Here is an 11,301-nt window from a genome sequence, read left to right as displayed (position 1 = left end):
CAAGTTTAAATTCTGTTTCTTTATTATCTCCTTCAGCATATAAATGTATCGTTGCATGCTATGATTTTATTAATTATTAGTTTAGTAGTTTAGTATTAGTTCTTCAGTATTCAGTTTAGAGTTTTAAAAGTTCAATGAAAGAGAAGTTATAGATCGTAATAACTCTGTGAATAATTCCTTAAGTTAATGTGAAATATAGAGTGATGCGCTTAATTGATTGCTAATGGGTTCTTAAAATCTTTTTTATATATATAAATAATAATATTGTTGTAATTTTTAGTGTTTGTTTGACGTAATAATAAAGAGTAAAAGCGATATTAATCAGATTCTCAGTGTTTAAAAATTTTGTAAACTATTCGACTGAAGTTTAGGAATTTCTAGACAGAATTCGCAACCTTCTAATCGTTCTTAAGAGTCAGATTGCAATATATTAAATATCCATGGTATGGTGTATACTGTAAGTTATAAAACAGCAACCACCATTTGGTAACCTCTCTTCGTGTTATCAGTTGAATAATTTTTTATACTGTCTTCAGTCTTGCAGTACAGTTAGTTCGCCCCTACTTTTAATAACATCGCTTCAACCAGCCTTCGTTCATTTGAAACATCTCGCGGGTGTTTGGCATATCTCACGAGGTGAGCGACAATTTTTCTATATTTGCGTTGATTTCTTTCAGACAACTTAACTTTAATTGGTAATAACTAAATTTTATTAAATCCATGCTCAAGATATAATATATTAAGCTCATAGTGGCCAAACATTTTTACACATCTACATAATTATTCCCTGATTTAGCGCATTCTGCTGCGATTTTTATTTTGAACTGTCTATTTCCTTTGCATCAACGCATCGCCTGTTACACATCGTAATTAAGGTAATTAACCTTTCATGCTAAATTTTCGCTCGCGCCGCATATTTTTGTTTAATCTTATGGGTAATGCCACCACCATTACCGACGCTTAGACAAAATACTTCCCTTCCGAATCAACACACCGATTGCCAAAGTAGCACTCGTACTACGCTTCGACAGGTGATTAATTCTAACATGAGTGACGAGTCATCTCCCGAATCTACCGATCCAGACTCTGTATATGTCCATTGCTTTGATGATACGCCTAAAAATGAGGCCATATTACTGTACAATTGTTATTAAAGATTAAAACATGATTAAAATTCAGCATATTTAGAATTCAACATGAGTTATTAAAAAGATTTTTTTCATATTCTTTATAAGGTACCTGTACCGAATAAGGCCCGGTCCCTAATAAGGCCCATTGCTCATATTTCGCAAACCCGTGCAAATAAATAAAAGATTTTGTCCCTACATAAAAACTAACATAAATTCATGATGGTTTACCAGATTTCATCCTTGTCACGTGATCAACCGATTCGCTAGAGCACAACAAAAATTTGATACTTGCAGTTAAGGTGGTTTTGTTAATTTAGAAAAAAAGTAAGTGAGAATTTGGCCGGTTAAATGAACTGTTGTCTGCCGGCTGAAGTTTTCATGTAACAACCAACTTAGTATTGAAAAGGATAATGCACTTTTTTTTGCTAAAACTTTTCTGATGATAAAAATGTGACGTTTTGTTCGTGGATGCCACATGCGCCTAATAAGGCCCATACAAGATGCTTGGCTAATTGATGTCCAGACTTCAAGAGTGGTTCCAGTCATCAGTTGGCAAATTGTTGCAATTACTTTGATGCGCCTAGTGGAATCTTTTTAAATGTTTGTACAACTTAAAATGTGAAATTTCTAATAATGTTATATGTTGTCTATTACTATGTTTTGAATCAAAATACTCACAAAATTGGTGGGCCTTATTAGGAGCCTATGCTCCTAATAAGGCCCATTTTTTGGAATTTTTAATTTCTTTATAAAATTTTTTTGAAGTGTTGTCAGTTATTGTGGTTTGAATATGTTGTAGTCATATACCCTCACTAATACAATACGATTTTTCAGTCTATTCTCATTTATGGTTCTTGAGTTATTTTCAAAAAAGTGTTAGGTGGGCCTTATTCGGTACAGGTACCTTATTCGTTATTTCAACTCTTTCATATATCTTTTAAGAGTAATTCTCTATGGAAAAAAATTTAGTGTAGGATAGAACCAATAAAGCTTTATTTCAATTGCATAAATGTTTTTCTATATACAGTAGTTATATTAGCATAACAATCAAAGTTAAGAAACGTTTGGTTGTACAGATTAACTTACTGCCGAACGATCATGTCTCTAACACCAATAGCTGCCAAGTCGCCTCTCATGTTCGCACATTCGTCACGAGCATATGCCCAAGGATTTTCAGCGGTAAACTTGTACTAATAGCCGTTGAATGGAACATGCCATGATTTATCCTCGCTGGCAATCAGTTCTGTGTAACGAAAACGGACAAAAACAAAAAAGCTGAAAAGTTAAAAGTTTTTGAAAAACCTTTAAAACGATAATTTTCATGGTGAGAAATGATAAAGAAACTTAACAACAATGGAGATACAAACCTTTACGTAACTGTTTGTCATCACAGTCACAACCGAGGCTTTCTGGAATATGACAAATGACCAGCACAAGACAGGTCAGTAGTAACCTAACAAACATTGTCAATCAAGTGGAAAATATAGAACCTCCAATCGGAAACTAAAATGTAAATTTTTGTATCAAGTAAGTCTATTTAATATCATTTTATTTGAAAGTTTTTAACTACAGTATTAAAATGTTACAGTTTATAATGATAAGCCATTCTAAAAGTAAGGAATAGGTATACATGGTTTCCACACATCTACGAATATATTCGATAACTCAGTCTTTGAACTGATGCTGAAATAAATAAAGTCAGTATGACATGATATGCTTTCCGCAGTCTAACTAACTGATTGAGCGATCTCAGCAGACACAGTTGAAAACTCCCCCTCAAAGTCATCTTTTATAGTTTTCCATGGTCCCTCCTGCAATCTTGTTAGTGGTTCTGGCTGGTTAATAACAGTAATAACAGTAATAGTTTTCCGTGGTCCTTACATTCTTCTAGATGTTGGTTGATTAATTACCATCGTACGTTGATGTGATTACTTTGAAATGTATTTTTTTGTCTTAACGAGGCAAGCTTTGATCTGGTCATCCCACGTCGTATACGATTATTCGAAAACGCCTTCGCAAAACGCCTTTGCAAACGACGAATGTACAAGACCTTTGTTAATCTCCTAAATTTTGAAAGCTTCGCAAATAAAATAAATCTTTACGCTGACGAGGCAAAGTTAGTTCAATCAGTGGCAGTTATGATTAAATGTTTGTTTCACTCCATCCTTGTTTTTTTATAACAGTGTTTTCCGATGTTCAAAACTTATCTTTTATCGCTTGTTACATATTTTGTTATCTTGCTTTCGATTGTAAAACTCATGAGGCAAACAAGTTGTAGTAGGTTTGTCACATTGACGTAATTTTCCAAACTAGGACTTTCCCGTCCCGGTTAACAAGAAAATCATCAAAGTTATGACTTGTACAAAGTCGAGATGAGTAAGCAAACATGTTGATACGTGAGCAATGTGTGATGACGAAATTTTGCCAATAGCAGCAAGACTGGTCCATCAATATATTGTCTTTGGTTCTTAAAAAGGTTACTGGAAGATTAGAATGGTTACACTTATATGAAGACAAAGGCACTCTGACATTTCTATAAATATGCGTTTTTTGATGAATGCTAAAAAATGAAGCAAACGAATAATAGATTGTATCGATCTTGAAGCAGGTTAATAGGCAAAGCAAACTGTCTGGTAGTTTTAGTTTTTGTAATAAACATTTGGGTAGACTCGTTCTCACTTTTCTACTTAGCCCACCTCTCTTCCGTAAGTGAATGCGATTATAGAAATTAAAACCCACAGAGACATAAATCTATTTGTCGGGGACATAACCTCATGCGATTGTTCTTGATTGCTCATAAAATGATTGGTTTATTAATAACATACGTCTTGTACACATGTATTGCTACAGTGATTACATTTATATATAATGCTGTGGTCTATGTGGGAGACTTATATTTTTTTCTCACACACAGCAACGTGATGGTCATGGCATGGATAATCTGCCGTTCTTCCGTTTTGTCTTAAGGTGACACAATCTTCATTCCCAGCGGCACTGTTAGGTTCAGACGAATCCCAACCGATGTTGTTAGTTGTGCCTCGAACATTGTCGACCCACACAAACTTTCCTTCCCGGTCAATGTCATGGAGACCGATCCAGACATTTTTTATGCCCAACGCTTTGATGATGCGGCTGCAAATGAACGCGTATTAGGCTAAATTTTTAGTACTGCTCAAAAGGCTTTTCTTAGGCTATTTGTAGGGTTTCAAAATATCGGCCTAACTTAAAACTCCATTTTTTTCGTTTGATAAAAACACATGTTAAACTTACTGCCGTATACTTCTATCTCTTATACCAACAGAAGCTAGGTCCGCTCCCATACGTTCACATTCTTGCCGAGCCCAAGTCCAAGTCTTACCACCAGAAGTGAACTTGTACTTGTAGCCGTTGAATGGTACATACCATGACTCATCCTCACTGGCAATCAGTTCTGTGTTACGAAAACGGATAAAAACAAAAAAGCTGAAAAAGTTGAAAGTTCTTGAAAAACTTTTAAAACGATAATTTCAATAGTGAGAAATGATAATAAAAAAAACTTATCAACAATGTAGATACAAACCTTTACGTAATTGCTTGTCATCACAGTCACAGCCGATGTTTTCTTGAACATGACAGATCACCAGAACAAGACAGGCAAGTAACAACCTAACAAACAATGTCATTTTGGGTTGGAGATCATAAACAGTCAATCTGCAACAAAAGAAGAACCATTTTTATATCAAAGATTAGGTGTCTAACAAGGTTAAAGAAATTTTTGAGAATTATTAGATTTTCTAACTATTTCTGCAAAAATCCGTTACCTTTTACTGGCAAACTTGCTATTGTTAAAACTCTACATTATTTTCAATTAATCTGTGAAATCAACTTAAGTTAACTTTAATTTAGGATAAATTTATTGGACATGTTGCGTTTTCAACGCCAATATCCATTACTGCGTTTCTAACATGTCACATTGCATACTCTGTCTTATAAGATTCAACATCTCCTTTTAGGATTTCTTCTTTCCAAAGTTCATGGATTCCAACAGCTGCAGTAAACTTTGACGACTTCCTAACATCCATCTATATAATTAGTTCGTCTGCACACCCCATATTTATATTAAAGACTCCTTCAAAAGTAATTAATATTTGTTATAGGCTATCGTACGATTTTAGAAGTGGCATAAAACCTTTCTTCTTTTTGGATAACGAATGTAAGTAAACAAATTAACTGACAGCATAAAAACATTTATTGTGTTTGAGATAGAAAAAAATTCAGTTTGGGTTCCTTATAAAAGTTATTACCTCGTTTTTTACCTAATGTATTTTTTTGCAAACTAAGCAGGCTACAATGAAGTACTTAATATAATTTCCCATTAACAGAATAAGCCTAACAACTTCAATGGGCAATAAAATGACATAAAAAAATAAAGTATATGAACACAGTGGATATAACCTCAACACACAGGACAGTAAAACGCCACTTTGACCATAAAGACGTTTTAACTAATAGGGAATTACTTTGTGTAAAATTTTACAGTATTTGTTGTCAAACACAAACATATGAAAAGGTTTCTGCGAAATTTCCGCATCCTTTTTCTCAACATGAACAGGAATTCCACATGAGGTATTCCACAAACCTGCCACCATCGAACATGAAATAGATGTAAATTAATTACACCTGTATCATTTGGTTGTATTATTCTTGTACTTTGTGCTTTGCTGCTTTTCCCACTCATTGTTTGCTGGTAGAAAATGTTATATCACGTTTTAATGATTACCCTTTTATTTTTCATTTCCCCACAGAAAATAACAAAAAATAAACAGTACAATATTTTAAATAAAATTGTGAGAAAATAGCCCGCTCTTGAGAAACGCTGTTACTCAGCTGTTTTAGCAACATACTGTTATCCACGCGTTCCGCATGTCCCCGCTTTGCGTTGCTTTCATAGATATTATATAAACACGTACTTATATCATATAAACGTGTTTATATAATACCTATAGTTGCATTAGCTTTGCACTTACTCAATCTATGTTATTTTGGGTTTTATGATCTTCTAGCACCAGAATGACTGTGTCCATTGCAGCAAATCGTGGTAATATCTTTACAGCAATGGGGAGTTTCGGGAAAATAACTATTTTTATGGGATTGTTCTCTGTGCTACTCGGTTATATTACACATCGGCCCATACCAGCAGATATTCCTGATCAATGGAAGTTCCAAGTGTTGGTTAATATACTTTCAACCGCAGAAACTGTGGTAGGTTACGAACTTTTGGATGCCGTTTGGTGCCACTTCTGCGAATTGATGTAATTTTGAAGTAGAAATGTTGAAACCCTTCTGACCTAATTGAATTTTGCATGTACATGCTCAATTATTTTCTGTATCTTATGCCATAAAACAAGGTTACATTCCATAAAACAAGGTTACGAAAGTTTTTCTTTTTGGTCCATTTTCAAATAGAAAGCCAAAAACTGGTTGTTTGAATATTAATTTACACTAATTAATACATAAACAAATGATTGCGGCTCTAGTGAAAGCCATCTTATCAAAATGTTGTATTTTTGTACGCCCTACTTTCAACATTGGCCTACTTTTCGATCAAGGTTAGGCCTTTGCCAGTAAGCTGCAAGTAATAATTTTATCGCCATTATATTTTGTTGATGTCATATATTAACCCACAACTAATTTTATCAAAATGTGCAAAAATACCATTTGAACTTAACTGTTTCAATTTGTCTTTACAGGCTAACATTACAGACTGGCTAGGATATCAAAATAGATGGTGGTTTTATCCTGGAAACCTAGATATTGCGCTTCCTGTTGGACTACCACCTGATATAACTGTGGAGTACGTTGAGCTTTCTGGTATCAACACTGTCATTATAACTCCGAAAGGTGAAAGCTCTGTTTCGGTTTGAATGACTGAATGATGATGATTTGCGTGATTACATGATCAATATTTTTGATGATAAATATATTTTAAGCTTTTAAATCTCGAACCAGTCCCGGTCCTGCATTGGTGTTTTACCATGGTGGAGGATGGGTATTCGGAAGTTTACGTAAGTTAATGTGATGTCTGTTGGTTTGTTGCAATATTTCAATGTGTCAGGCTGTTGCGGTATACAGTGCAACTGGACAAAGAAATTAGCATTAAGTGAAAAATTAATGTTCTTAATTAGTAATTTCGTTTTGTGCAATTATCTTGTTTATGGTTTAGGGACATACATGGAACTTCTTGCAATGGCTGCCGAGGAAACAGGATTTGTTGTGATTTCACCTGAGTAAGTGGTGAAAAATATGACAAATCAACTTTTACATTGATTTCATTTTATAAGTATTGTTCAACGTTAATTTTCAATCTAAGATATCGTCGCGCCCCACAGTTCCCATTCCCCATTCCATATGAAGATTGCCTCAATGTCACCTTAAACTTCATGAAGATTTCGGAAAATTTCAACGTCGACCCGAACAAACTAGTGTTGATTGGAGACAGTGCAGGTAATGAGAAGTATGTGATTCTTTTATTTAACTGTTAAAAATAATTTGGTGTTTGTTAAAATACTGGACAAATATCATTTAACAAAGACGCTTAAAATAATTTTTAATTATTTTATAATGTGAGTAGAGCTGAAAATGATTCATTAATTTGGTGTAACATGGTTTTTAAATTTGTTGATAGGTATGAAGTACTTGTTAAGATTTCTATGTTGGCCATGCTACCGCCATGTGCTTTCTTGGTTATGCATTGTGATTCGTATGTAGTAGTATATCGTTCATGTACAGTATCACGTTCATGTTCAAGACTGTCTAAAATACAAAAGATTCTGCCGAACGTCTTATCGACTTAGATCAACAAATAATATCACGAGAGTAGCGATGTTAAGAAAATTATTTCTCAAAAACATCTCATAGCCTGCAGTTGCTTTCATATCACACAGGCGGGAACCTCGCGATGTCAATCACAGTGACACTTATTGAAATGAACAAGGAGGATCCAACCCTCCCGTTGCCAGCCATGACGACTTTGATCTATCCTGTCCTGCAAATGATCAACTTCTGCCTTCCAAGCTATCAACAAAATTTGCAATTTATCTTCTCAAAAAGTCTCATACCAAAATTTTGGCTGACTTATATTGGGTAAGCCGATTCTTAACTAATTCAACGTACCTATATTTTAACATAATACAATCATATTCAGCCGCCGTCAAGCAGTTTTTCTTGATTAGGTACAATGATAAATTGGGGTTGTCTCATATTATTGCTGAAAATGGCCATGTCAATTCCAAGAATGAAACAGTGCAAAACTTCAAAGCTTTGGTCAATGCTGACTTGGTACCAGAAAGGTGAATTGCGGTAGACCTGGTAATTACCTGTAAATCAAACTTCACTCAATGTTACCAGCAATGTTCCTTCTAATTTTTCACGAGTCTGAGCAAACACACTAACTCCCTGAGCGGTCCCTTGGACCACTGTGAGCAACATCAGACGTGCGCACTTTGGCCATTATTATGCGTTTATTTTATTTTCAATTCAGGTTGGATTTTTTTCTTGTGCGTAGCACAGATTTTCTGTGAGCGGAGACCGTGTCAGTACACATTTGCGCAGCTTAGAGGGAACATTGGTTACCAGTTTTTTCTTTAGTTGCTGTATTTTTCACTTGCTGATAGCAGTGCTTAGTTTCGATGCAGTGGTTGCATTGTGATATGTAATACATATTGTAATGTATATGCAAAGACATTTAAATGTTATTTAAATTAATTATCAATTGACCAACTTATAAAGCCCAAATCAGTTTGGTCTCAATTTATCCGATTTGTTCCTGTAGCGAAATATCCCACTTTATAAACTCACAAAAATGCCTGAAAACTCACTTTATAAGTCTATGAGCACACAATATGCTTCATGTCAAATGCAGCAAACAAGCCGTTTTATCACAACCTCTTTCCATATTTTTTCTGTCCTGCAAACTTAGCTTTCAATCCAGTCCCTGCACAAGCTCAGTTACGACTGGTTGGGTGATTTTATGAAGTAAAATGTGAAGTACAGTAGCATCTAAACACCTACTGCTGATTTAAGCAACAAACTTGCCTGTTGTCTATGGGTATTATGTACGGAGAAATTGGTCATGTATAGGGATAAAAATACACTTTCCACTTTATGAACCCACTTGCGAGGTGAGCTTATACAGCGGAGACCATTGTAACATAGCAACTCATATAACTTCTTTCTTTCAGGTACAAATCTAGAGGCTACAACAATACAATGGCCACTTTCACGGAAGATGAAAAAGCAATGCTTACAGATGAGGTATTGTCTCATTTTGAGAAACATTACCTTGATGTCAGGGTTGCTCCTTTGATGGCCTCTGACGATATTCTTGCCAAAATGCCACGCACTCACATTCTAGTTTGCGAGTATGATACTTTACGTGATGATGGGGTAAGTTATGTTTTTAAAAGGTTTTTAGTGTCTTGTGATGTAGAAAAAGCAGAGCTTGGCACATATGCGTTCAAAATAAGATCACTCTTTTCTACGCTCCTTTTTAAGGAAAATTGTTTTCTTTTGAATTTTTTTTCACTCGTCCCGGTTATTCATTCATTTTTAAAGGTTATTCGCTCGTCACTCTTTTTCCTGCATAAACAACGCTGCGATCGCGCAAAATGGAAATATACGATTCTTGTAAAAACATTTTTTAGATAAGAAGATCATAATTTTATGTAGTGAATAAAAATTGACTGTTTGAGACTAATTTCACAGTTAATGTTAATTCTTAATAGTTAATTAATAAATTAATTGATAGTTAATTAAGAAAGTTAACAAGAATTAAGACAGTTAATTGCAAAGTTAATGGCGAAACACAAGGAATACAATACGCAACACTAAGCATGTCAGAACCATGTGATGGTTCAATATAAATGCTTTGTTTTTAAGCTGGTAACCAATGAGACTGGTGACTGATGAGATGATAAAGAAGATCTCACAGATGAGCTAAGTTGTCATCATAGTGTCAGAACTCAGAACTTGCTTCATGTTGTCGCTTTTTTATAACTTTACCGCTATATACTTTGAAAGTGAAGAAAGATTAATTGTTGAACGTCGGCATTTACAATTTTAAAAGCCTATGAAGCAAATTTGCAACATACGAATGCGATTGGTTTTGAAAAATGTGAAAAGTGAAAATATTGTATGATTGCTAAAAAGAGCAGGAGCGTGAGTGGCGAAACGAGCTTTTCTATATAAAGGAGCACGAGCAAGTTCTCGAGCGGTGGTTGCTCAGCTCTGATAAAAAGTAGCTTTCAACGGAGCTAAGTTTCTGTGCTTGCCAGGTAACCTATTCAAGGTTTATTGATGACGTAGGTGCTACTTTACGAAAGACTGAAGAAGCTGAATAAGAACGTCACCTTTCAGCACCTTCCTGACACCTTGCATGCCTCTGTTTCTCTTGGTGCAGTGTTCAAGGGAAGCCACTACGGGCAGCAGAATAAGGATTTGTTTAAAGTTGTCCGAGATAATTTCTGACGCAATTTCTGAAACAGCTGTAACGTTTTAATTTTATATGCATTCTTCAAATTATGATCACTGTAATTTTTGTTTTCTTTTTAATTGATATACTTTTTTACGATTGTTTGTATTAGTAGACTTTATGCAATTATTATCTTACTAACAAATTTTTATGCAACTGTCAAGTGTTTTAATTTTTGGTAACCATTGTTTCGCATTAAATTAGCATGATCATTATTTACGAAAGACTTAGGCTTAGATTGATGTGTGTTAGGTGTTAATTTATGAAATTACCTAAAATATTTTGATGAAATGTTTCGACACGAAATTTGGTGTTACTTTTGTAATTTGCACAATTCTTTTTCATTTATTGGCGTTTTAGAGAAATCTATGGTTTGTGGAAGTTTTGTCTCTTTAATCAAGTTCAATCCATTTGTTTGCTTTGTAACTCTTCTGTTTTGCGATCAACTGTGTTAATCAACTAACTTGTAAGTTTTATCGCAATAAAGTTTCGCGATCTGTATATCATCAGATGTATTTGATGAGATAAAACTATTTTGCAAAGCACAATTCAATTTTATTTAGCCAATGCTCTGTGAATAGAACGAAAAACTATACAGTGAGAGTCAACCAATTTCAATCGTTACGGAGTTACTTGACCTGGAAACCGAAAGAACAGAAAACC

At 34.5% G+C, this 11,301-nt stretch overlaps 2 protein-coding genes across 2 annotated transcripts; one reads left to right on the top strand and one right to left on the bottom strand.

Moving 5' to 3' along the window:
- Positions 1 to 3,920: 3,920 nt before the first annotated feature.
- Positions 3,921 to 5,244, bottom strand: LOC143449754 (low affinity immunoglobulin epsilon Fc receptor-like). Its single transcript, XM_076950069.1, has 4 exons — positions 5,091 to 5,244; positions 4,690 to 4,820; positions 4,401 to 4,560; positions 3,921 to 4,262 (listed from the first exon to the last, which is right to left on the bottom strand). Exons 1-4 carry the CDS (start codon positions 5,189 to 5,191, stop codon positions 4,022 to 4,024), a joined length of 633 nt encoding a protein of 210 aa, XP_076806184.1. The 5' UTR covers positions 5,192 to 5,244; the 3' UTR covers positions 3,921 to 4,021.
- Positions 5,245 to 6,164: 920 nt separating this feature from the next.
- LOC143450404 (arylacetamide deacetylase-like) lies at positions 6,165 to 11,139 on the top strand. Its single transcript, XM_076950928.1, has 9 exons — positions 6,165 to 6,371; positions 6,860 to 7,010; positions 7,100 to 7,174; positions 7,333 to 7,396; positions 7,480 to 7,613; positions 8,054 to 8,252; positions 8,342 to 8,458; positions 9,350 to 9,554; positions 10,473 to 11,139. The coding sequence occupies exons 1-9, from the start codon at positions 6,180 to 6,182 to the stop codon at positions 10,632 to 10,634; spliced, it is 1,299 nt and encodes a 432-aa protein (XP_076807043.1). The 5' UTR covers positions 6,165 to 6,179; the 3' UTR covers positions 10,635 to 11,139.
- Positions 11,140 to 11,301: the final 162 nt, after the last annotated feature.

The sequence above is a fragment of the Clavelina lepadiformis genome, chromosome 3 (assembly GCF_947623445.1).
Source record: "Clavelina lepadiformis chromosome 3, kaClaLepa1.1, whole genome shotgun sequence".
NCBI classification, from domain to species: domain Eukaryota; kingdom Metazoa; phylum Chordata; class Ascidiacea; order Aplousobranchia; family Clavelinidae; genus Clavelina; species Clavelina lepadiformis.
This window is presented reverse-complemented; position numbering and strand designations above follow the sequence as displayed.

Bases quoted from the DNA above. Each gene is read 5' to 3' on its own strand.
- LOC143450404 (XM_076950928.1), top strand. From the start codon at position 6,180: ATGACTGTGTCCATTGCAGCAAATCGTGGTAATATCTTTACAGCAATG. The intron at 7,614-8,053 runs GTAATGAGAAGT...CATATCACACAG, and splicing joins GTTGATTGGAGACAGTGCAG to GCGGGAACCTCGCGATGTCA. The intron at 8,253-8,341 runs GTAAGCCGATTC...TTTCTTGATTAG, and splicing joins TTTTGGCTGACTTATATTGG to GTACAATGATAAATTGGGGT.
- LOC143449754 (XM_076950069.1), bottom strand. From the start codon at position 5,191: ATGGATGTTAGGAAGTCGTCAAAGTTTACTGCAGCTGTTGGAATCCAT. The intron at 4,821-5,090 runs GTATGCAATGTG...CTTTTGTTGCAG, and splicing joins GTTGAATCTTATAAGACAGA to ATTGACTGTTTATGATCTCC. The intron at 4,263-4,400 runs GTAAGTTTAACA...GTTCATTTGCAG, and splicing joins AGAGATAGAAGTATACGGCA to CCGCATCATCAAAGCGTTGG.